This window comes from Pongo abelii, chromosome 14 (genome assembly GCF_028885655.2).
Source record: "Pongo abelii isolate AG06213 chromosome 14, NHGRI_mPonAbe1-v2.0_pri, whole genome shotgun sequence".
Classification (NCBI taxonomy): domain Eukaryota; kingdom Metazoa; phylum Chordata; class Mammalia; order Primates; family Hominidae; genus Pongo; species Pongo abelii.
In genome coordinates, this window is record NC_071999.2 from 35,846,902 (window position 1) to 35,871,237 (window position 24,336).

Genomic DNA, 24,336 nt, shown 5'->3' on the forward strand with positions numbered 1-24,336 from the left:
GAACCCGACCCTTGTCTCCATGGCGACGCGTCACAAAGCAGCCCGCCGCTCCCGCAAGCGCTGAGATAGCTGGAGCCGGGGCCCCGCGGCCGCCTCCTCGGGCAGAATGGAACAGCCTGGGCCCAGGGCTCCGGATCCCTCTCTCTGCCACCACAACCTCCAGCCAAGTAAGACAGCAGACTCTGCCGGTCTGCGGGGCGGGGCTGGGGTCTTTCCCGGGGAAAGGGTCCTGTTGAGGAAAAGGGGCCTTAGTCTTTAAGGGTGTGGCATCGCTCTTAGGAGTATGCTCAACTGAGGAAAAGACAGGGAGTCAGGGAGAATGACAGGGAATTCATAACGCTGCTCCTTTTCAGTCCTTCGCATACCCTTTGCCAAGTCCCCCGCTCCCTAAAACGCGCAGGGTTAAGTTTTAAACACTCAAGGAAATGCCTGGCTAAGAGGGGACAGGAAAAAAGGAAGAACTGGTGATTTTCCAAGGAAAACAGGGCCAAAGGCAAAGAAGAAGGAGAAGTCTGGGAAGCTCTGAAGAGAACAGGTCCTGCATGAGTCCCGATCCCCATACAGGGTCTTGGAAACAGCAAGGAAAGTGGGGGAGGGGTGGGCTGCTGAATGCAGTCCCAGCGGTGTCTGCAGAGGCAGGGGCCCTTCCTGGGCTGTCGCACAGGCTGGGAGCCATGGCCTTCAGCTGCCGCCTCTAACCCGAATTGATTTTTCTTCCACAGAGATTTTGTATTTCACAGAGGTAGTGCTTTTCATCCTAATTCTGCCCACAGATGCAGCAGGTTCACCAGTTCAGCCTTTTGGGTCTGTGGAGGGAGAGCCACTCTAGCTGTGATGCTAGTGGCATGATTACAGTGTAGTCAGCTCCATCATGGTCTCTTGTGGCAATAATTGCCCATTGCTGCTGTAGAGCTGGGTAATTGTGATTCCACAGTGGCTATGGAGCAGTGAAGGATTGTTCAAGTACAAATTCCCTAGAATTGTGCTCCCAAAAGAGTGAATGAAATGCATATTTTCATTCCAATTCATTCTGTTGTAAATTAAGAATGGAAAATGAAAATACTTAATTAGTGCAGAAAATATCTAATATACTCAGTTTCTATATGATGGCAAGGCAAACAGGAGAGACAGAGGAGGGAGGATCCCCTCCTAGCATCCCGACAGCACCCCTTTGGATGCTTCTCTTCCCTTTCCAACCACACTGTTTTCCCACTGTCTCCCCATTTCATCCCCTTCTTGTCTGGGAACTGTTGGAGTCCCCCAAGATTGATCCTTCTAGGCTTACCTTCTCTTTGTGACCATATCTTGCCACAGGGCTTCAGGTGCTGCATAAAGGTGCCAACAACTCTCTAACCTTTATCTCTGACTTGGACTTTCTTCCTACTTTTTCAGACCAGAATATCTGTCTACCAGACAGTTCCATGTGGGTGTCACAGCAGGGCCTCCAAATTGATATGTGCAAAATCACACTCCTTGTCCTCCTCAAACCTTCCAGACTTTGAGAGTTCAGTTAAGAGGGTCCTAGCTGCTCAATTTAGAAGGGAAGGCAGCTTCCTTGAGACTGCAGTTTGATCACCAGGTCTCTTTGATTCTGCCTCCAAAGCTCTTTTTCGCCTGGGTGAATTCACCCCTTTACCTCCAGGCTTGGGCCTCTAATGGCTACTCTGTGCCACTTCATCCCCCACTGCTGGGAGAGTCACCCTCCAAAAGGTAGGCTTGATATGTCACCACTGCCCAGCTTTCATCCGAAATAGGATGAGGTTGATGGTGACTGATGACTAACTGCTATTGAATAATTACTACAGATGGGGCTTTCAGGTGCTGTATTAGCTTCTTGTGGCTGCTATATGTTCCCACAGACTGGTGGATTCAAACAACAAAAATTTATTTGCTCACAGCTCTGAAGGTCGAGAGCCTGAAATCAAGGTCTGGACAAGTCTGCACTCCCTCTACAGGCCCTAGGGGAGAAGTGGTCCTTGCGTCTTCCAGCTTCAGGTAGCCATCGGCACTGCTAGTGATGGCAGTGGCTGCTGCCATCATGCTGGCTGCAGCAGGGAAGCACAGCTGGGGCTACAACACTCCATGGAGCCCGTGGGAGCTGCCCCTTCTGAGTTGGGATGTGAGCTCCCTGTGCCGGTACAGCCACCCAAACCACAGCTGCAGACCCAGGCCTCCTGCTCTGTGGAGCAGGCAGGAGCCCTGCAGTCCTGGGCGAGGCTACAGCCACCCAAACTGCGGCTGTGGGTCTGAGCCTCCCTGTGCCTCTGAGCCTCCCTGTGGAACCCACGGCTGCAGACCTGGGCCTTTCACTCCATGAAGCAGGCAGGAGCCAGGGAAAAGAGGGAGCTTTGCCTCTTCCAAGTTGGTGGGGCGGGAGCTCCCTGGTGCAGCTGCAGCTGCCCTCCCAGGCACAGGACCTGGGCATCTCTGCAGCCTGCACCCTTGGACCCCCCAGGAAGGACACCCTTCACCCATCCATTCCTGCAGGCTCAAGGGTATCTGCTCCCACTGCCTGGCCTCTCTCCACTGGCTCTGATCTCAGAGTGGGGTTGGGACCAAGCCCCAGGTCTGTGAATGGCAGCAGGAGGCAGACAGAGTCCTGGGTGGAAGGGGCTGGGGTCCCCAGTAAGGCCCCACCCTCCGACCAGGGAGGGCCTGAAGTCTGGAGACCAGGCTGCCAGTCAGGAACCTGAGTGGGGACTCATGCTGCCTCCTCCAGCCTGCCCATGGCCACCCATGGACCAATCAGCATGCACTTCCTTCCCTCTGAAGTCCATAAAAACCCTGGGCTCAGCCAGAGCAGGGAAGAGGACAGCCAGAGAATGAAGAGGGCAGGGAGAGACAAGGGAACCCCCAGCTGTAGAGGAGTATGCTGTCTGCTGATAGCTGGAGATGATGGGGCAACTAGCTGCAGAAAGGAAGGAGTACCCTCTCGACTGCCGACAGACAGGAGCTACGTTCTCTGCTGAGAGCTTCAGAGACCTGCAGAGATCTCTGAATGACTTGCCTATGGAGAGGAGCTATGCTCTCTAGGGCCTCCTCTCTACTGACAGCTGAACACTTGACCGGATGACCTGCCTACAGAGAGAAGCTACCCACTCCTCCGAGCTGTTCTAACACTAAAACTCTTCTTCACTCTTCACTTGTCTGTGTGCCTCAACGCGGGACAAAAACTCTGGCAAAGGCACTGCAGGCACAGAGCTTTCCAGCCAGAAAAATCAGCACCCCAGAGATCCTGTAACACTAGCTTGTGGCCTCATTACTCCAGGTCTCTGTCTCTGTCTTATAAGCACACTTGTAATTGCATTTAGGGTACACGAGGATAATCCAGGATGATTTCCTAATCTCGAGATCTTTAATTGCATGCGCAAAGACCCCTTTTCCCAATAAGGTAAGATTCACAGGTTTTGGGGATTAGGACATGGACATATCTTTTTTGTAGTGTCACCATGTGACACACTACAAGCAACTTATATTTATCAATACCTTGAATCCTCAAAACAAAGTGAGGGAATAAAATAATATGTGTGAAAATATTTTGTAAAGTATAATAGAATATACATGTTACTATTTTATAATATTTTTAAAGCTTTATATTTTCCTAATGGTGAACACATCCAGTGGGTGGTCAAGGTTAGCAGAATGAGGCTGTAGGATGCTTTGCTGACCTGTCATTAGCCACCTTTCCCTTTGCTCCATTCACATAGGGCTATTTGTTGTGTCTCATCTCAGACTCTCATACCTCCTGCTACTTCCTCTGTAAATTGTTTTACTTCATGTTCTGTGTTTCTCTTTCAAACATCTACTAAATTAAATCGCAGCTCAGATGCCACCTATGTTATGATGACCCCTGGGCCTGCCCTTGCTGCCCCATCTTCTCATCCAAGCAAAAAGAATTGCGCCCTCTTCATGTTCCCTGTGACACATAGGACATCAGCACCACATTAAACTTGTGCTCGTAGGATACATAGCTCATCTCTTGGCCTGTGAGTTCTCCAAGGCCAGGTCAAGACTCTGTGTCCCAGTGCTCCACAGGGCTTGGTCCACGGGGAGGGCTTGGGGACTTGTTTGAAGGAGGAACAGAAAATGAGAGAAGAAAGAATTAGGAAGACATAATCACAGGAAAGATGGATATGAGCTACAGAAAAGGACATTGAGACACTGAGAAGAAAGTAGTGACATGCAGAGAACATACTAGGAACAGATTTTCAGAATATTGTGATTACAGATTTCTCAATGAACATTTCTGTTAATGAAGAAAATTAATTCCAATAGCATACTGTACTTTCAGAACCTTTGTCAATGGAGGTAAAAAGCATGGAAATACAGCCCTTACAAAAAGAGTTGTAGTAAGGGAAATCATTAACATGAAATTAAAAGAAGATATACCAAAGATCAAGTGTGCATCCAAGCAGGTTAGGATTAGGGAGTGGAGGGAGTGCTTGATCTGTACAAAGGTAACAATGGAAGAGGGAGGCTCTCATGGCCTCGGTTCCTGGAAGCAGTAAGGCATGCTACTCTTGTCCATCAGACTCCTGATCTAGGCACCTGGCAATTGGTGACCCCAGCTGCCAAACTATCTTTAGAAGGGATAGGACCCTAGATGGGTGGGAACACAGAGGGGCGTGTCGTGCTTGCCCACATGATTGATTGGGAGGTGCTGCCTGAAGTGCTGTTTTGCCAGGCTTTTTGAGGCATATCTGAGCCTAATAGAAATGTGATCTGGACTGTTAGAGTTGTTTGCCTTAGAAAAAAGAGGGAAAAGTCATGTGTGGCTTTTGTGCAGAATATCCTTCCTGACCCTTCCAAAAGTCCAATGCTGAAGTTCAAATCAGGTTAGAGAAGGCTTCTTTTATGAGTGGCATGCCTCACAATTTCTTCCCTTTTACTTGTTCATACTTGTAATTCTTTTAACAAAGAACATTGAATTCTGCTATTGGGATAAAATGCTTTCAAGCGTAAAGTGATGCCCACTAAAGAAGGAGTATTGGAGAATGATGTCATTTTTTGTAGAGCAGGATTAGAGAGCAGACACTAGGAGTGCATAGAAGCACAGTTACAGAGTGGGGAATACAAGGGGCTGAGGCTTCAATTATCTGACTAAGGGGCTTTTAAGTGGAGGTAGAACTTCAGCCAGGGTTAAGGGCACAGGTAATAGTTGCAGATGATCAGATCCTGATTGGAAATGAGAGTCTGTTAAATTATAAACAAGACTTGATTGGGATAGATGAGGAGATGAACATTAAAAGGTTCAAAGATAACAGGAACCATAAATATTTGGCCAGAGCTCCCTATGCTAAGCAGTAGCATATAGCTTTTTAAAATATTGGGAAATTGAAGAAAAATACTTAATAGCAATTGTAATAGGACACATGAAGGGGAACAAATACAGGCAATGAGGTGGCTACAGTATTCTAGGGAGGAAGGGATACATCCTAGAGAACATTTGTATTCAAAAAGTAGAGATGTTCAACCCAGGTTCTCATGACATATATAAAGCAGCAGGTAACCACCCAGGTATGAAGAGTGAGAGAATGACTGAATTTTAAATTTAAAATGTATATTCCTGAGAAATTTGGTGGTACTTTGTTGACAATGGGAGGTTGGGGCAAATAAACAGTGTTGTTGCTGGTATCTACCTGTCTTAGTCCATTTTCTGTTGCTGTAACAGAATACTACATACTGGGTAATTCATAAGGAAAAGAAAACTACTTTAGCTAATGGTTCTAGAGGATGGAAAGTCCAAGAGCATGGCACTGGCATCGGGTGAGGGCCTATTAGCTGCATTGTAACATGGTGGAGGGCATTGCATGGTGATAGGGCAAGAATGTGCTAGCCCAGGTCTCTCATCCTCTTTTTATAAAGCCACCAGTCCCATCATGGGGACCCCTCTCTGATTACCTTATCTAATCTTAATTACCTCTCAAAGGCCCCACCTGCAAATGCTATCAACATACACATTTGGGGATTAAGTTCCCAATACACAACATTTGGGGGACACATTCAAACAATAGCACTACCAATGGTAAATGCTCAGCTGGCATCCTCCTGGAACCATCAGCAGTATTTGACTCCCTTCTCTGGGACACTTTTTTTGACTTTCAGGATGCCACTGGCTCCTGGTTTCTTCATCACCTCTCTAACAGTTCTTTTCAGCCCCTTCACTGGCTCCTCCTTCTCTCTCCAAATTCTTGACATTGGAGTGTTCCAGGTCTCAGCCTTGGAACTTCTGCTCCAAGTCTACTCCCTCCTTCATTGATCTCCCCACTCTCATAGCTTTAAATAGCATCTACACCATAGAATTTTGCACAACTTTACAAGACATGAATTAGAACTACGCCAGATGACTTGGAGGAGTTTTCTATCAGACACTGTTAGTGACAGATATAAGAAAAAGACACTTTGTGTCATATGAGCCCACTTTTGTGAAACAAAATGTTGATAACTGAAACCCAATATGTCTATGTATAAATCAGTATGTGATTACCTCCACATGTGTGCAAAGAAACAGGCAAAATTGTTAACATGTGCTGCCTGGGAGGAGGGATAGGAAGGAGAGTGGCAATGGCAGGGAAACGAAGAAGTAAGGAGGTGTCCATTATAAAACTTGATGTGTGTGATATGATCCCATGTGTGTAAAGTCATTCCTTGTGTCTATAGCTACATCTAATATGATGCATGTAAAGTTGGTGACTAAAACATAATAGTAGGTCTCTTAAAATGATAGAATTTCAGATGAATTACTTTCCTCTTTATATTTTTATGTCTGTCTTTAATTCTTTAAAATAGCATGCATGAATGCTCAGGAGAAACAATAGAACTATCTTTTATTTTGGGGTGAAACACAGATAAGTTGAACTTTCCTCATTCCTATTAAAGGCTGTACTTTGGCCTTTATTCCTTAGACTCTAAAGATAAATTATCCAAAATGTTTTTTTCTCTTGCAAAATTATCTTAATTGTTAAAACAACATTTCATCAAAATATTCTGGTTTGCCATATTTAAAACTGCTTTATTGTACTTTTAGCAGGTGACCCCAACTGGGATTCCTATGCTACCACTATGAGGACTGCATTCACGCCTAAAACAGGAGCAGTGCCTGCCTTAATTCGGTAGATCATTATTTGAGTTGGATTGATATACATGTTTTAATTTGTTGACTTGTCTTTTATGACTCAGAATCCAAACACATAGACAGTAATTAGAGAAGCTTCGTAAAAACGCCCTTGGGTACAGGCTACTGTGTGCATCCCTCTGCTCCAAGCATCCGTGATACCCCTTCCCCTCAAACAGTATCCAAACCTCCTATAGGGAAACCGAGAAAATGGCTACCAATTTTTCATAAAGTTCCTATGTGTTGTGGTTTACAGCAGACCCAATATATAGGTTAATAAGGTTGTGCTACCTAAACATTCACGTGACTTGAATCCATTCCCTAATATAGAGTAGGCAGGCAATGACAATTGAGTGAATAGATGAATGGATGAATAAATACTTGTTATCATAGCATCACCAAGACTAGTCTTGGAAGCTGGAAGAAGGCCACTGTCTCCCTCTTCTTACCTCCACTCCTCCAGATACTGCAATATTCAGCTTCTCCTCCAATTCAACCTGAGCTGAGGGTAGTGTGAGTTTCCAAACATCAGCTGCCTTTTCTTTCTTTCTTTTTTTTTTTTGAGACAGAGTCTCGCTCTGTCACCCAGGCTGGAGTGCAGTGGTGCGATCTCGGCTCACTGCAAGCTCCGCCCCCGGGGTTCACGCCATTCTCCTGCCTCAGCCTCCCGAGTAGCTGGGACTACAGGCGCCCGCCACCACGCCTGGCTAATTTTTTGTGTATTTAGTAGAGACGGAGTTTCACCGTGTTAGCCAGGATGGTCTCGATCTCCTGACCTCGTGATCCACCCACCTCGGCTCCCCAAAGTGCTGGGATTACAGGCGTCAGCTGCCTTTCTAAGCTTCTAAGCTCATCAGTAGGTGCGTGAGAGCAGGATTAGGGGAGCTCCATCATCTTTTTTTTTTTGAGACGGAGTCTTGCTCTGTCACCCAGGCTGGAGTGCAGTGGCGCCATCTCGGCTCATTGCAAGCCCTGCCTTCTGGGTTCACGCCGTTCTCCTGCCTCAGCCTCCCGAGTAGCTGGGACTACAGGCGCCCGCCACCATGCCTGGCTAATTTTTTGTATTTTTAGTAGAGAGGGGGTTTCACTGTGTTAGCCAGGATGGTCTTGATCTCCTGACCTCGTGATCCACCTGCCTCGGCCTCCCCAAGTGTTGGGATTACAGGCGTGAGCCAACTCGCCCGGCTGCCCCATCATCTTTTACTGTGTCACTGGTAGGTATGAAATCAGCATAGAGAGCCTTCAATTATCATCTTCATTCTGTGAATTGTGTCCAGTGAGAATCTTTTCACCTTAAGCCTGGCCAATATGGTGAAACCCCGTCTCTATCTAAAATACAAAAATTAGCCAGGTGTGGTGGCAGGCACTTGTAATCCCAGCTACTCGGGAGGCGGAGGCACGAGAACTGCTTGAACTCCGGAGGTGGAGGTTGCAGTGAGCCGAGATCACACCACTGCACTCCAGCCTGTGTGACACACCGAGACTCTGTCTCAAAAAAAAAAAAAAATTTTCACCTTAAAAGTTCAAGATATTGAAAAGTGGAGTGGAGTATTGGTAAGACCATGGCTATGGAGTTAGGCAGAAATAGAAGAAATAGAATAATAGGCTTCTATTCTTAGCCCCCTGCTCTTACCCGTATCATCTCTGCTACCTTGCACAAGTAACAAGCACCATCTGGGGCTCAGTTTTGTCATTAGTGAAATGGGGACAATGATACCTGCCTAAAGTGGCTGTTCTGAGGACACAAAGCACTAGGACAGTGACTAACACAATGAAGTTAGTCATTTTCCTTCATTTTTCCCACCATAGTATGTAACGGATTTCCAAAAAGTACAAGGCTACAAGATTCCAGATTTCTGAGTTACTAGCTATCCCAGTGAGTCCCATAACTGGGAAATTTTATCATCTGACTGTAATGAAAGTGCCAGCTGTATAACTGTAACAGTAGCCTGAAGAAGAAATGTTTAGTATGAAAGCCAAAAAAACAAACAGATAACTTAGGGAGTCTAGGTCAGTGGTGTTTGAATTTATATATTTATAAACTTCTCACAAAAGTTTTCAGTATAAAAATTTTAACTTTTTTATTTCAATAGCTTTTGCGGTACAAGTGGTTTTTGGTTACATAGACGCATTGCATAATGGTGAGGTCTGAGATTTTAGGGTACTCATAACTAAAGTAGTGTACATTGTACCCAATATGTAATTTTTTATTCCTCACCCACTGCCACCTCCCTCTCTGCTTCTGAGTCTCCATAGTCCATTATGTCATTCTGTATGCGTTTGGGTACCCATAGCTTAGTTCCCACTTATCAGTGAGAACGTATGGTATTTGGTTTTCCATTCCTGAGTTACTTCATTTAGAATAATGGCCTCTAGCTCCATCCAAGTTGTGCAAAAGACATTATTTCATTCTTTTTTATGGCTGTGTAATATTCCATGGTGTGTGTATGTGTGTGTATATATATATATACCAATTTTTTTAATCCACTCACTAATCAATGGGCACTTAGGTTGGTTTTATATCTTTAAAATTGTGAATTGTGCTGTGATAAACATACACGTACAGTTGTCTTTTTAATAAAATGACTCCTTTTCCTTTGGGTAGATACCTAGTAGTGGCATTGCTGGATCAAACGATAGATCTACTGTTAGTTCCTTAAGAAATATTCATACTGTTTTCTATAGAGGTTGTACTAATTTACATTCCCACCATCAGTGTATAAGTGTTCTCTTTTCACCACATCGTTGCCAGCATCTATTGGTTTTTTGACTTTTTAATAATTAAATTCAATAATAATTTTTGCAGGAGTAGGGTGGTATCTCATTGCAGTTTTCATTTGTATTTCCCTGATGATTAGCAATGTTGAGCATTGTTTTTCGTATGTTTTTGGCCATTTGTATACCTTCTTTTGAGACATGGGTGTTCATGTCATTTACCAACATTTTGACAGGATTTTTTTCTTGGTGATTTCTTTGAGCTCCTTGTAGATTTGGGATGTTAGTCCTTTGTTAGCTGCACAGTTTGCAAATATTTTTCTCCCATTCTGTGGGTTGTCTGGTTATTCTAATTACTCTTTTTGATGTACAGAAGCATTTTAGTTAAATTAGTCCCATTTATTTATTTATTTTTGTTGCATTTGCTTTTGGGGTCTTAATCATGAATTATTTGCCTAGGCCAATGTCCAGAAGAGTTTTTCCTAGGTTATCTCCCAGAATTTTTATGGTTTCCAGTCTTATATTTAAGTCTTTTATCTGTCTTGAGTTGATTTTTATACGGTGAGAGACGCTAGCCAATTTTCCCAGCACCATTTATTAAATATGGTGTCCTTTCCCAAATTTATGTTTTTGTATGCTTTGTCAAGATCACTTCATTGTAAGTATTTGGCTTTATTTCTGGGTTCTCTATTCTGTTCCATTGGTCAATGTGCCTACTTTATTTTTTAAACCAGTACCATGCTCTTTTGGTAACTATAGCCTTGTAGTATAATTTGAAGTCTAGTAATGTGATGCCTTCAGATTTATTCTTTTTACTTAGGATTGTTTTGGCTATTTGGGCTCTCTTTTTGTTCCGTATGAATTTTAGAATTGTTTTTTCTAATTCTGTGAAAAATAATGGATAAGAACTGCATTGACTCTGTAGATTGCTTTGAGCAGTATAGTCATTTTCATGATATTGATTCTTCTGATCCATGAAACACATCTATGGGATGTGTTTCCATTTGTTTGTGTCATCTATGATTTCTTTCAGTAGTGTTTTGTAGTTCTGCTTGTAGAGATATTTCACCTCCTCCTTGGTTAAGTATATTCCTGGGTATTTTATTTTTTGCAGCTGTTGTACAACGGATTGAGTTATTGATTTGATCCTCAGCTTGGTCATTGTTGTATATAGCAGTGCTACTGATTTGTGTACATTGATTTTGTAACTTGAGACTTTACAGAATTCATTTATCCAAACTCTAGGTATATGATCATATCATCAGCAAACAGCAATATTTTGACTTTCTCTTTTCAAATGTGGATACACTTTATTTCTTTCTCTTGCTTGATTGGTCTGGCTAGGACTTCCAGTACTATGTTGAATAGAAGTGGTGAAAGTGGGCATCCTTTTCTTGTTCCAGGCCTCAGAGGAAATGCTTTCAACTTTTCCCCATTTGGTGTAATGAAAACTGTGGTTTTGTCATAGATGGCTCTAATTTTTTTAAGATATATTCCTTAGATGCCTAGTTTGTTGAAGGTTTTTATCATAATGGGATGCTGGATTTTATTGAATGCTTTTTCTGCATCTATTGAAATGATCATATGATTTTTGTTTTTTGATTCTGTTTATGTGATATATCATATTTATTGACATGCATATGTTAAAGCATGCCTGCATCCCTGGGATGAAACCCACTTGATTATTGCATATTATCTTTTTGATGTGCTATTGAATTCAGTTAGTATTTTGTTGAGGATTTTTGCATCAATGTTCATCAGGGATATTGGTCTGTAGTTTTCTACAGACCAGTATTCCTGGTTTTGGGTATCAAAGTGATACTGGCTTCATAAAATGAGTCGGAGAGGATTCCCTCTTTCTCAATCTTTTGGAATAGTTTCAGTAGAATTGGCACCAATTCTTCTTTGAACGTCTGGTAGAATTCAGCTGTGAATCCATCTGGCCCTGGCTTTTTTTGAAGTTGACAGTTTTTTTTATTACTGACTCAATCTTACTGCGTGTTATTGGTCTGCTCAGGGTTTCTATTTCTTCCTGATTTAATCTAGGAGGCTTGTATGTTTCCAAGAATGTATTCATTTCCTCTGGATTTTCTAGTTTGAGTGCATTGAGGTGCTCATAGTAGTCTTGAACGATCTTTCATAATTCTGTGGTGTCAGTTGAAATGTGTCTAGTTCCATTTCAAATTGAGTTTATTTGAATATTCTCTCTCCTTTTCTTGGTTAATCTAGTTTATGGTCTATCAATTTTACCTTTTCAAAGAACAAGCTTTTTGTTTCATTGATTTTTTTTTGCTGTTTAATTTCATTGTGTTCTGCTGTGATCTTATTTCTTTTCTTGTACTAGCTTTGGGTTTAGTTTGCTTTTGTTTCTCTAGTTCCTTGAAGTATGAAATTAGGTTGTCAATTTGTGATCTTTCAGACTTTTTGCTGTAGGAATTTAGTGCTATAAACTTTCCTCTTAGCACTGCTTTTACTGTATCCCAGAAGTTTTGATAACCTGTGTCACTATTATCATTTATTTCAAAGGGTTTTTTAATTTCCATCTTGATTTCACTGTTAACTCAAAAATCATGCAGGAGCAGATTGTTTAATTTTCATGTATTTGGATAGTTTTGAGAGCTCCTTTTGGAGTTGCTTTTTGGTTTCATTCCACTGTGATCTGAGAAGATACCTGATATGACTTTGATTGTCTAAAATTTTTTGAGACTTGTTTTGTGGCCTATTGTATGGTCTATATTGAAAAATATCCCCTGTGCTAATGAGAAAAGGGTATATTTTGCAATTCTTGGGTAGAACTTTTTGTAAATATTTGTTAGGTCCATTTGTTCTAGAGTGTAGTTTAAGTCCATTGTTTCTTTGTTGACTTTCTGTTTCAATGATCTGTCTAGTGCTGTCAATGGAGTGTTGGAGTCCCCCACTATTATTGTGTTGCTGTCTATCTCATTTCTTGGGTCTAGTAGTAAATATTTTACGAATCTGGGAGCTCCAGTGTTAGATGCATACAAACTTAGGACTGTAATATCTTCTTGTTGGATTAATCCTTTTATCATTATATAATGACTTTCTTTGTCTTTTTTTTTTGCTGTTGTTGCTTTAAAGTCTGTTTTATCTGATATAAGAATAGCTACTCCAGCTTGCTTTTGGTTTCCATTTGCATGGAATATCTTTTTCCACCCTTTTTCCTTGGGTTTATGTGAATCCTTATGTTTTAGGTCAGTCTCTTGAAGACAGCAGATATTTTGTGGTTTGTGGATTTTTTTTAATCCATTCTGCCAATCTATTAAGTGGAGTATTTAGGCCATTTATGTTCAATGTTCATAGTGAGATGTGAGGTACTGTTCTAATCATCATGTTAATTGCTACTTAGATACTTTGTTTTTTTCATTGTGTTATTGTTTTATAGGCCCTTTCAAGAGGTTCTATTCTAGAGTATATTGACCTTTTGTTTCAGGATTTAGAACTCCTTTTAGCATTTCTTGTAGGGCTGGTCTGGTAGTGACAAATTCCCTCAGCATTTGTTTGTCTGAAAACGACTTTATTTCTTCTTTGTTTATAAAACTTAGTTTTTCTGGATAAAAAATTCTAGGTTGAGAGTTATTCTCTTTAAGGAGGCTAAAGATAGGACCCTAATCCCTTCTGGTTTGTAAGGTTTCTGCTGAAAAGTCTGCTGCTGGTCTGATAGGTTTTTTTGTTTTGTTTTTTAATAGGTTACCTGATGCTTTTGTCTCACTTCTCTCAGAATCATTTCCTTCACATTGACTTTAGATAGCATGATGACTATAGGTGTTGGTGAAGTCCTTTTTGTGATGAATCTCCCAGGAGTTCTTTGAGCTTCTTGTATTTGGATATCTAAATTTCTAGCAAGCTCAGGAAAGTTGTCCTCAATTATTCCCTCAAATAATTTTTCCAAACTTTTTACTTACTCTTCTCACTCAGAACACCAATTATTCTTAGATTTGGCCATTCTACATAATCCCATATTTCTTGGAGACTTTACTCATTTCTTTTTATTCTTTTTTCTTTATTTTTGTCTGGGTTAATTCAAAAGCCTTGTCTTCCAGCTCTAAAATTCTTTCTTCTACTTGTTCTAGTCTGTTAAAACTTTCCACGGCATTTCGTCATTCCCTAAATGTGTCTTTCATTTCTAGAAGTTCTGATTTTTTTTTAAATCTATTTCTTCAGAAAATTTTTTATTCATATCCTGAGTTGTTTCTTAATTTCTTTATGTTGGTTTTCACCTTCTTCCGGTATCTCTTTGAGTAGCTTAATAATCAACCTTTTGAATTCTTTATCTGATACTTCAAAGATTTCATTTTAGTTTAGATCCATTGCTGGAGAGCTACTGTGATCTTTTGGGGATGTTATAGAACCTTGTTTTGTCATATTGCCAGAATTATTTTTCTGGTTCCTTCTCATTAGGGTAGACTTTTTATTCTAATTATTCTTGAATTTATTTTTTATTTGATTTTTTAAAATTTCTTTTTTCCCCCTTAAGGATGTGACCTTAATGTTTACAGTTTATTACAGCCTAATTTGGCTCTTGGTGCTTTCAGGGGTGAAGACTGTATAAGTTCCTTGGTTATAGAGTCTTTGTATGGTGGCTTTGTCAAATGTCAGCATAAATTTAAATAGCTGCAAAAGATTAAACTTCCTCCCCATCCTGCATATTGACATTTTAAAATAAAACTTTTCAATAAAACCCATGAATACTCTGAATGCTTTAGCAAATTAATACCTGCCATGATCTTTTAAATAAACACACAAATAAGCTCTTCTTTGATCATTTATTTCATTTCTTTCTCTTCTTGAACTCTCATTCCCACTCCACTACCTCCATAGAATTTTTCCCTGCTGTAATATATTTTATGTTTGGAAGCAATTTATTGATCACGCTATTATCTTCTTTGCAACTATTTTAGTATATTAATTGAAATTATTTTTTAAACATGTTATATGACTCTAAGTATTGAGTTATCACAATTATTTTAGTACACAATCGCTCAAAGCAATAAATACATTACAAATGTTCATAATTATGAAATACAAAAAGAAAATTTTTTTGCAACTGCATCTTAATGAGATAAATGTGGCTGTTTAGTTTTCAATTAGTTCATATGTTTAGTTTTGAGTGTTGTTATTTTTAGAATGAAACTGCAGTCAGCATCAATTTTTTCTGCTTCTCTCTTTTTTCAATTTATAGATTCTAATTTTAAGAAACTTTGTTCATATATATGTATAAATAAGTAGGTGCAAATGAAAGGAGTTTTAGTATAGCAGTGTCACTCAGTACTCTGAACTCTTTCTGAATTATGTCCCAGAAATCACAATGTGATTTTTAATGACTGATCAGCTGACAACTTGGTTCGGTATTCCTTAAATTTTATTGAAAGCTATTAATAAGATGATTTGTCATCCAGTCATTGAGTCATTCCCTGTTTCAGTTTCTGAGAAGATACTGAAAAGGCATGTCTTAACAAACGACTATTAAATTGCACCTGTTACTCTTTCACTTGGAAGCAACTTGTTTAATTTTCTATATTCAAAAAGGATTTGGAAAATGGAAACACTAATTTTAATAAATTTCTATAATACAAACTTTTTTTATTATTATACTTTAAGTTTTAGGGTACATGTGCGCAACATGCAGGTTTGCTACATATGTATACATGTGCCATGTTGGTGTGCTGCACCCATTAAGTCGTCATTTAGCATTAGGTATATCTCCTAACGCTATCCCTCCCCCCTCCCCCCACCCCACAACAGTCCCCGGTGTGTGATGTTCCTCTTCCTGTGTCCATGTGTTCTCATTGTTCAGTTCCCACCTATGAGTGAGAACATGCAGTGTTTGGTTTTTTGTCCCTGTGATAGTTTGCTGAGAATGATGGTTTCCAGCTTCATCCATGTCCCTACAAATGACATGAACTCATCATCTTTTATGGCTGCATAGTATTCCACGGTGTATAGGTGCCACATTTTCTTAATCCAGTCTATCATTGTGGGACATTTGGGTTGGTTCCTAGTCTTTGCTATTGTGAATAGTGCCGCAATAAACATACGTGTGCATGTGTCTTTATAGCAGCATGATTTATAATCCTTTGGGTATATACCCAGTAATGGGATGGCTGGGTCAAATGGTATTTCTAGTTCTAAATCCCTGAGGAATTGCCACACCGACTTCCACAATGGTTGAACTAGTTTATAGTCCCACCAACAGTGTAAAAATGTTCCTATTTCTCCACATCCTCTCCAGAATCTGTTGTTTCCTGACTTTTTAATGATTGCCATTCTAACTGGTGTCAGATGGTATCTCATTGTGGTTTTGATCTGCATTTCTCTGATGGCCAGTGATGATGAGCATTTTTTCATGTGTTTTTTGGCTGCATAAATGTCTTCTTTTGAGAAGAGTCTGTTCATATCCTTTGCCCACTTTTTGATGGGGTTGTTTGTTTTTTTCTTGTAAATTTGTTTGAGTTCATTGTAGATTCTTGATATTAGCCCTTTGTCAGATGAGTAGGTTGCAAAAATTTTCTCCCATTCTGTAGGTTGCCTGTTCACTCTGATGGTGGTTTCTTTTGCTGTACAGAAGCTCTTTAGTTTAATTAGATCCCATTTGTCAATTTTGGCTTTTGTTGCCTTTGCTTTTGGTGTTTTAGACATGAAGTCCTTGCCCATGCCTATGTCCTGGATGGTATTGCCTAGGTTTTCTTCTAGGGTTTTTACGGTTTTAGGTCTAACATGTAAGTCTTTAATCCATCTTGAATTAATTTTTGTGTAAGGTGTAAGGAAGGGATCCAGTTTCAGCTTTCTCCATATGGCTAGCCAGTTTTCCCAGCACCATTTATTAAATAGGGAATCCTTTCCCCATTGCTTGTTTTTGTCAGGTTTGTCAAAGATCAGATAGCTGTAGATATGCAGCATTATTTCTGAGGGCTCTGTTCTGTTCCATTGGTCTATATCTCTGTTTTGGTACCAGTACCATGCTGTTTTGGTTACTGTAGCCTTGTAATATAGTTTGAAGTCAGGTAGCATGATGCCTCCAGCTTTGACTTTCTTCACAGAATTGGAAAAAACTACTTTAAAGTTCATATGGAACCAAAAAAGAGCCTGCATTGCCAAGTCAATCCTAAGCCAAAATACAAACTTTTTTGATAAAAGGCTTTTATCATATTTTGAATATATTTTTATCAAAATCTTGGAGCTGAACATTTAGCTTATATGGTTTATACCATCTTTACCTAGTCGGTAAAATCAGTCCTTGTTGTTCAAATCAATAAGTAAAATCAGGTTTATTTCATGTTAAAGTAAAATCTAGCTATACTTTCAATCCAAATAAATGTAAATATGTATTTTGAGAATATTATAAAAACCACTGAAAAATAAATTATGGAATGCATATTGCAGAGAAGACTATTAAAAGTAGACAAGGAAGTGTTAAAAGATTTGGGTCTGATATGATTAATTATATCCAAGTAACTTACACATTTAGCTACACATTTTATTGCATTATATCCAAAAATAATGCAATAAAATGCGTAGCTAAATGTATAAGTCGTTTGTGAAGTGAAGAGTATAATAAAAAGCATGATGTTTCCTAAATATATTCTTATGTATATAGAATTCTGCTGCTTTCGTTTTGGGAATGATTAAATACCAATCATGTATAAAAACAGAAACAATTTTATTAATTTCATCAGACATCAAATCAAATATTTACTAGTATTCAATGAAAGAAAGTTACATATAGTGAAAATTAATATTGATCTGGCAGGTCAGCATATTCATTTATTGTTAAATATTTTTCAACATAAAATAAAATGAAAATTGGCTGTATTGGAGTAAATATTTTGTAACACGATTGGATTCAGAATAAAATTTAAATACTTTATTGAATGATTAATACAAAACCTGAAAAAAATACAAGATTCCTATTTATCAGTTTTATCCAGTGAATCTTTAAAAATTTGCTGTCTCGGAAAAGATTCTGGGCATGGTGGCTCATGCCTGTAATCCCAACACTTTGGGAGGCCAAGGCGGGTGGGTCACCTGAGGTCAGGAGTTCAAGACCAGCCTGACCAATATGGTGAAACCCTGTCTCTACTAAAAATACAAAAATTAGACCAGTGTGGTGGCAGGCGCCTGTTGTCCCAGCTACCTGGGAGGCTGAGACAGGAGAGTTGCTTGAACCTGGGAAGTGGAGGTTGCTCCACCCTGGGTGACAGAGTGAGACTCTGTCAAAAAAAAAAAAAAAAAAAAAAGCAAGATTCTGGTTATATTTAAAGTAGTCAGCATGACCAATCTGTGCTGCTTCACCACCTCAGAGCTGCTTTTCTTTCCAGCTAATGGTATGTCCTAAAGATGATAAATGCCTATCTGTAAATGTGGGAGGAAAGGAGTCACTTTAAGCATTCTACATCCTCTCTTCTCTCAGAGGCCTCTCCCTAAAAAGAGGTGAACATTTTGTAATTGTTAGGAGATAGAAAACCAGACATTACTCTCAGCCATGCTCTATGACTTACCTAAATTCAGAGCCTCCCCACACAGACCTAGTACCCTGGGTATAGCACAACCCTTCACTCTATAGAAATACACATGACATTGAGAACCACAAGCCTAGGCAAGTGGTTCCAAGTGGAACTTGGATTACAAGGAGGTGTCTCTGAAATCACTCCGACCATGTTTCCCTTCACTGGGGGCCCCCCTCAGGGTTGGAGGCTTATTCCTCGAGGCAATGCACCATAGAAAAAGCCTGTGGTGAAATGGGGAAGGGAGAATCAGGCAAGAGGTATAGGAAGAAAGAACCCACATACATTTGCAGGTTTGTTCTCAGGCGGATATGTTCTAGGAAAGAGAATATTGAGAAATTGAGATCTGAAAATTGATTCTTTTAAAGCTTTTTGTGGCTAAGTGTGGTGGCTCACGGCTGTAATCCCAGCCTGTAGCATGTGCCTGTAGTCCCAGCTACTTGGGAGGTTGAGGTGGGAGGATCGCTTGAGGCTAGAGGTTCAAGACCAGCCTGGGCAACATAGTGAGACCTCATCTCAAAAAATAAAAATAAAAAATAAATCAGCTGGGCATGGTGGTACATGCCTGTAAGTCCTAACTACTTGGGAGGCTGAGGTGGGAGGATAGATTGAGCCCAGCAGTTTGAGGCTGCAGTGAGCTATGATGGTACCACTGCACTCCAGGCTAGGCAACAGAGCAAGACTCTGTCTCAAAAAAAAAAAAAAAAAAAAAAAAAAAAAAAAAAAAAAGCTATTTGTGCTGTGCTGTGTCCTTTCCCTTTGGAAACTCTCCAGTTTATATCTGAATGACAATAGAATGATCATCTGGATGTTTGTTTCTAACTTCCTAGATATTTGCTTCTTACAGAGATAATCTGAATTTATTCAGCCCTTCTTAAAAAAATAAGTCAAAATGAAATATTTTAAACATACACAAAGGAACATACAACAAATCCCCCACTATGACCCAGCAACAGCAATCATCACTCGTTAGATACTGTTATCTGTACCCTCCACTAATCCTTCCCACTGGAGTATGTGGAAGCAAATCTCAGGCATTGTACCATTTCAATTCTAAAGATTTTGTTTGTATCTCTAAAAGATAAGGATGTTTTAAAAATATGTAACAATTCTATTATCTCACCTTTAAGAAAACCAATTCCTTAATATCAAATAGCCAATCAGCAATCAAATCTCTCCAATTGTCTCATAACTTTTTTTTTAAAAGGCAGTGGTTTGAAATTGAATCTAAAGAAGGTCCACACATTTCATTTGGTTATTGTCTCTTACCTCATTTAATCTTTAAAAAAAAAGAGAGAAAGAGAACCTTTTTTTTTTTTTTTTCTGACAAATTCTTTGTTGAAGAAACAGAATCTCTGTTCTGGGATTTTTCTTTTTTTTTTTTTTTTTTTTTGTCTCCATGATGCCATTTAAATGATTTCTCTTTTCATGTATTTCCTGTAATCCAACATTCTAAAGACTTCATCTGATTCAAGTTTTGCATTTTGGCAAAGATATTTAATAAGTGATGCATGTATTCACTCAGAAGCTCGTAGTGTCTGGTGGTCCTCCTTTGGAGCTGTGAGTGGACATTGCTGGCCATTGCCTAGATTCATTATTTCATTACGGGCTTGAAACTAGTGATATTTCAATTCTTATATTTCTTCCCTTTATCAAATGGGAGATTTCTATAGAGGGAAGCTTTTCTTCACCAGCTATTTGGTTACACTGGAGTGCCATTTGTACTGGAGAGTGTTCAGCTCTTTAAAAAAATTAATGAAATAAATTTCATATTGTTATGTTTTTAAATTTTATTTTAGGCATCTGTACTTTTGTTAAAAGCCATCCTAAAATACAGCATTGTTTTCCTTCAAGGAAAACCTGAAATTAAATTATTTCTGGCACCAACTCTTATGCCAATCAATCTTTTTTAAAAATGTAATGAGTAAAATGATTTGACATGTGTACTTTTGTGAGATTTGGTATTTAACCTCTAACTCTAATTTCTGCTGGGTTTTTTTATAGCCAAAACGGTATCAGAAGATTAGGATATACATATTCACTTAGTGATCCTATTCTCAATCAGACACAATATAGTGATGAGTACACTTGGAAATCACACTCTAAAGAAGATTTGATCAAAACTGAGACTTCAAGAGGAATCAAGAGCCACAAATCTCATCTCAATGAAGTAAGATAATATCTACATATGTGTTGAATTTAATACTGTACTGTATCAACAACCCATAAGAATGACAGTTTAAATATGTCACAAAGATCTTTCAGCTTCTACAGTCACAGGATACATGGTTCTTTTCAGACTATTTCCTGTCTACCTTCTCACGTTTATTTCTAACCACTTATGTTCTATCCCCTGGAGTTTTTTTTATAAAAGGACTTTTTAAAAATTGAAGTGAAATTTACATAATATAAAATTAACCTTTTAAAGTGAACAATTCACGGGCATTTAGTACATACATGTTGTTGGACAGCCATCACCTCTATTTTTGTTCCAAACCATTTTCATCATCCTAGAAGGAGACCTCATACCCATTAAGCAATTACCCCCGACTCCACTCCCCACCGTCTGCTTTCTACCTCTGTGGATTACCTTTTGTGGATATTTTATATGTGGAATCAATAACAGGTGACCTTTTGTGTCTGGCTTCTTTTCACTTAGCATAATGTTTTCAAGATTCATCATCTAAGAAATTATCTGACTAGAAAGATGACAGGAAAAGCACTATTATGAGGACTACCCATGTAGCATCCGTGTAGCAAATACAGTACTTCCAGTTCTTTGTCACAGTTGAATAATATTCTCTCCCACGGATAAACCACAGTTTGTCTGTCCGTGCATCCAGTAATGCATCTTTGGATTGTTTCCACCTTTTGGCTATTATGAATTGTGCAGCTATGAAGAGCCACATACGAGTACTTGTGCTTAGCCTTGTGTTTCATACGCTCTCAAACCTCCATTTTTTAAATCATTCTGTTGCCTCTACCTAGAATGCCCTTATCCTGTGCACTAAAGGAACTCCTGTATTTCTTCAAGACTCACATTAAAGAAAGCCATCTCTAAGTCCCTTCTCCCCTGGATGGAAACAACTGATTCTCCCTGGGTGTTTTCTTGTCTTTCTATTCCCTTCTCCCATCACAAAAGGCAATGCTTGCTTGTAGTGAAGGGTTTCATTTACTTGACTGCCACATGGGATGGGACCACCTGGGATGGAGCCACCTTGATGCATTCAATAGATGATAAGGTGGTAGAATGAACAGGATTTGATGACTAAAAGGATGCAAAGGATAAGGAAGAGGAAAGTATAATGTTCAACTTCTGACTTGGACAGCTGGCCTATGCAGATTCTGTTTACTCAGCTGGAACATGGTGGAGGACCAGGTTGGGTGGAGAAGGGCATTGGGGGAACATGTAGTTTTAGTTGAAGACATGTTGGTTGAAGATATGTCCAACAGGCAGTTTAATAGACAGGTCTGGAGCTCTTGGGGGAGAGATGAGCTGGACATATGGACTTGGAAGTCATTAGAATATATACATATAGCCGATTCAATTTGGTTCCTTGTGATATCCATTCATTATAACCTATTCAACCCTGAAAAAATATATATATATATTTATAGATCTATACATATACACACACACACACACATATATATATTATATATCTCTTGGAGATACATACGTAAAACTCCTGTCTCTAAAAATATATATATATCTAAATTATATATTTAATATATAATTTATATATAATATATAAATATGTCTCTAACATATGTATTATTACATATAATTAGATATATTAGAGACAAGATCTTGCTTTGTGGCCCAGGATGAAGTGCAGTGGCACAATCAATTAGAGTTCACTACAGCCTTGAACTCTTGAACTCAAGTGATCCTCCCACCTCAGCCTCCAGAGTAGCTTAAAGTACAGGTGCATGCCACCATGCCTGGCTAGTTTTTTATTTTTTGTGGAGATGGAATCTCACTCTGTTTCCCAGGCTGGTCTCAAACTCCTGGGTTCAAGCAATCCTTTCACCTTGGCCTTCCAAAGCCCTGGGATTACAGCCGTGAGACACTATGCTTGGTCATCCTTTATATTTTAAAATTAATGTAAAAGAGTTTATTACAATATTATACTGTATGTATACAATATTATACTGTATTTATATATTCACAAACACACGACCATATAATTTTCCCTTCGTCTAAGTACTGTGGAAGGCTCTCAACCAATGAGAGCTAGTGTGGCAAACTGTCCTGTGTATTCTCAGCCAATGAGTGTTCACATGCCAGACGGCAGCTCCTATTAATCTAGGCATTGAATATCAACAACTGCTAACGTTACACAAGAAAAACAACCGTGTATTACCTGCCTCCTACAGCCTTGTGAAGCACCATTTATTCAGGGCTGTCTAATCTTTTGGCTTCCCTGGGCCACTGTGGAAGGAGAAGAACTGCTTTGGGCCATACATAAAATACACTAACACTAATGATAGCTGATGAGTTTTTAAAAATGAAATCGCAAAAATAACTCATAATGTTTTAAATAAGTTTATGAATTTGTGTTGGGCCACATTAAAAGCCGTCCTAGTTGGGGCCGCAGGTTGGACAAGCTTGACTTCTAGTTTAGTGAATTTGAGTCTCTGGATACACCTGCCAATTTGCAGGAAATACAGGGGACAGAGGAACTTGTTAAACAACAAATGCATATGCAATCAACAAAATCCAGACTGTGGGGACCTCTGCACATCAAATGGCTTCTTCAATAGATAAATCATAATTTTATGTGTTGGTTTTACCAGTTGATAAATTGTGAGGGAAAGAACGGAATCAACAGAGAACTTGAAAATTAAAAGAGATTTAAAAGGCAAGTTTGGGACAGTGAGTATACCTAACTATTTTGAAGAATTTTGGTGCAAAGGGAAACTGAGGAATAGCTTAGTAACTAGAAGGGGAAGTACAGTGAAGAGAGTGCTTTCTTTTTAAGATAGGGTAAATAAGCGCATGCTTGGATACTGATGGCAATGACCCAGCAGAGAGGAAGAGATTCAAGTTGCAAGAGAGAAGTGAGGACTGTTGGAGCGATTTGCTGGAGTAGACTCAGTAGAGAGGGATCTAGTGCTGCAGGCGGGGCTGGGCCTTGCTGACAGTACCTGCACGGCTCCCCTCCCGTTGCAGCATGTGTGAGTGCAGGTGCGGTGGCTGGGACACTGTTGGTGGGCTGTGGAGGTTATTTTCTGGTGGCTTCAATTTTCTCAGGGAAATAGGAAGCAAGATCATGGGAAAGAGGGACGATGGCAAGAGGGGTGGAGATTTCAAGTTTTATCATCCTAAAATCTCTCTTTCTTTAATTTTATTATTATTATACTTTAAGTTTTAGGGTACATGTGCACAACGTGCAGGTTTTTTACATATGTATACATGTGCCATGTTGGTGTGCTGCACCCAGTAACCTGTCATTTAGCATTAGGTATGTCTCCTAATGCTATCCCTCCCCCCTCCCCCCACCCCACAACAGTCACCAGTGTGTGATGTTCCCCTTCCTGTGTCCATGTGTTCTCATTGTTCAGTTCCCACCTATGAGTGAGAACATGCCATGTCTGGTTTTTTGTCCTTGCGATAGTTTGCTGAGAATGATGGTTTCCAGCCTCATCCATGTCCCTACAAAGGACGTGAACTCATCATTTTTTATGACTGCGTAGTATTCCATGGTGTATATGTGCCACATTTTCTTAATCCACTCTATCATTGTTGGACATTTGGAGGTGAGAAGAGAATGCTGGCCCTTCCTGACCTTCAGGAAGTTGCTGGGGCCTCTGCATGTGAGGCAGGGTTTTCCTCAGGGGCTCCCAAGGGGAAAGCAGCCACTGCTTGTGCTCCTTGGGAATGGCCAGAACTAGAATTAACATGGGTTATTTCTTCCCTTAGTCTTATCTGTAGGAGACTTCTGGTTGGAAGCACAACTCTTTGAAGTTTTCAATCTCATT

The 24,336-nt window shown here is 39.8% G+C and overlaps 1 protein-coding gene across 9 annotated transcripts in view; it reads left to right on the forward strand.

The window, feature by feature from the left end:
• The first annotated feature begins 8 nt into the window (after positions 1-8).
• TEX26 (testis expressed 26) overlaps positions 9-24,336 on the forward strand; it is a 41,996-nt gene continuing 17,668 nt past the window's right edge. The window contains exons 1-4 of one of the 9 annotated variants that reach the window (XM_054528878.2): positions 47-167; positions 1,899-1,995; positions 7,028-7,112; positions 20,356-20,521. In XM_054528878.2, the coding sequence (XP_054384853.1) occupies positions 7,063-7,112; positions 20,356-20,521 (216 nt within the window). In that variant the 5' untranslated portion in view covers positions 47-167; positions 1,899-1,995; positions 7,028-7,062. Of the gene's footprint in view, positions 168-1,898; positions 1,996-7,027; positions 7,113-20,355; positions 20,522-24,336 lie in introns of all 9 variants that reach the window. The other 8 variants (XM_063714878.1, XM_054528879.1, XM_054528880.1 and 5 more) reach the window with 8 other exon arrangements.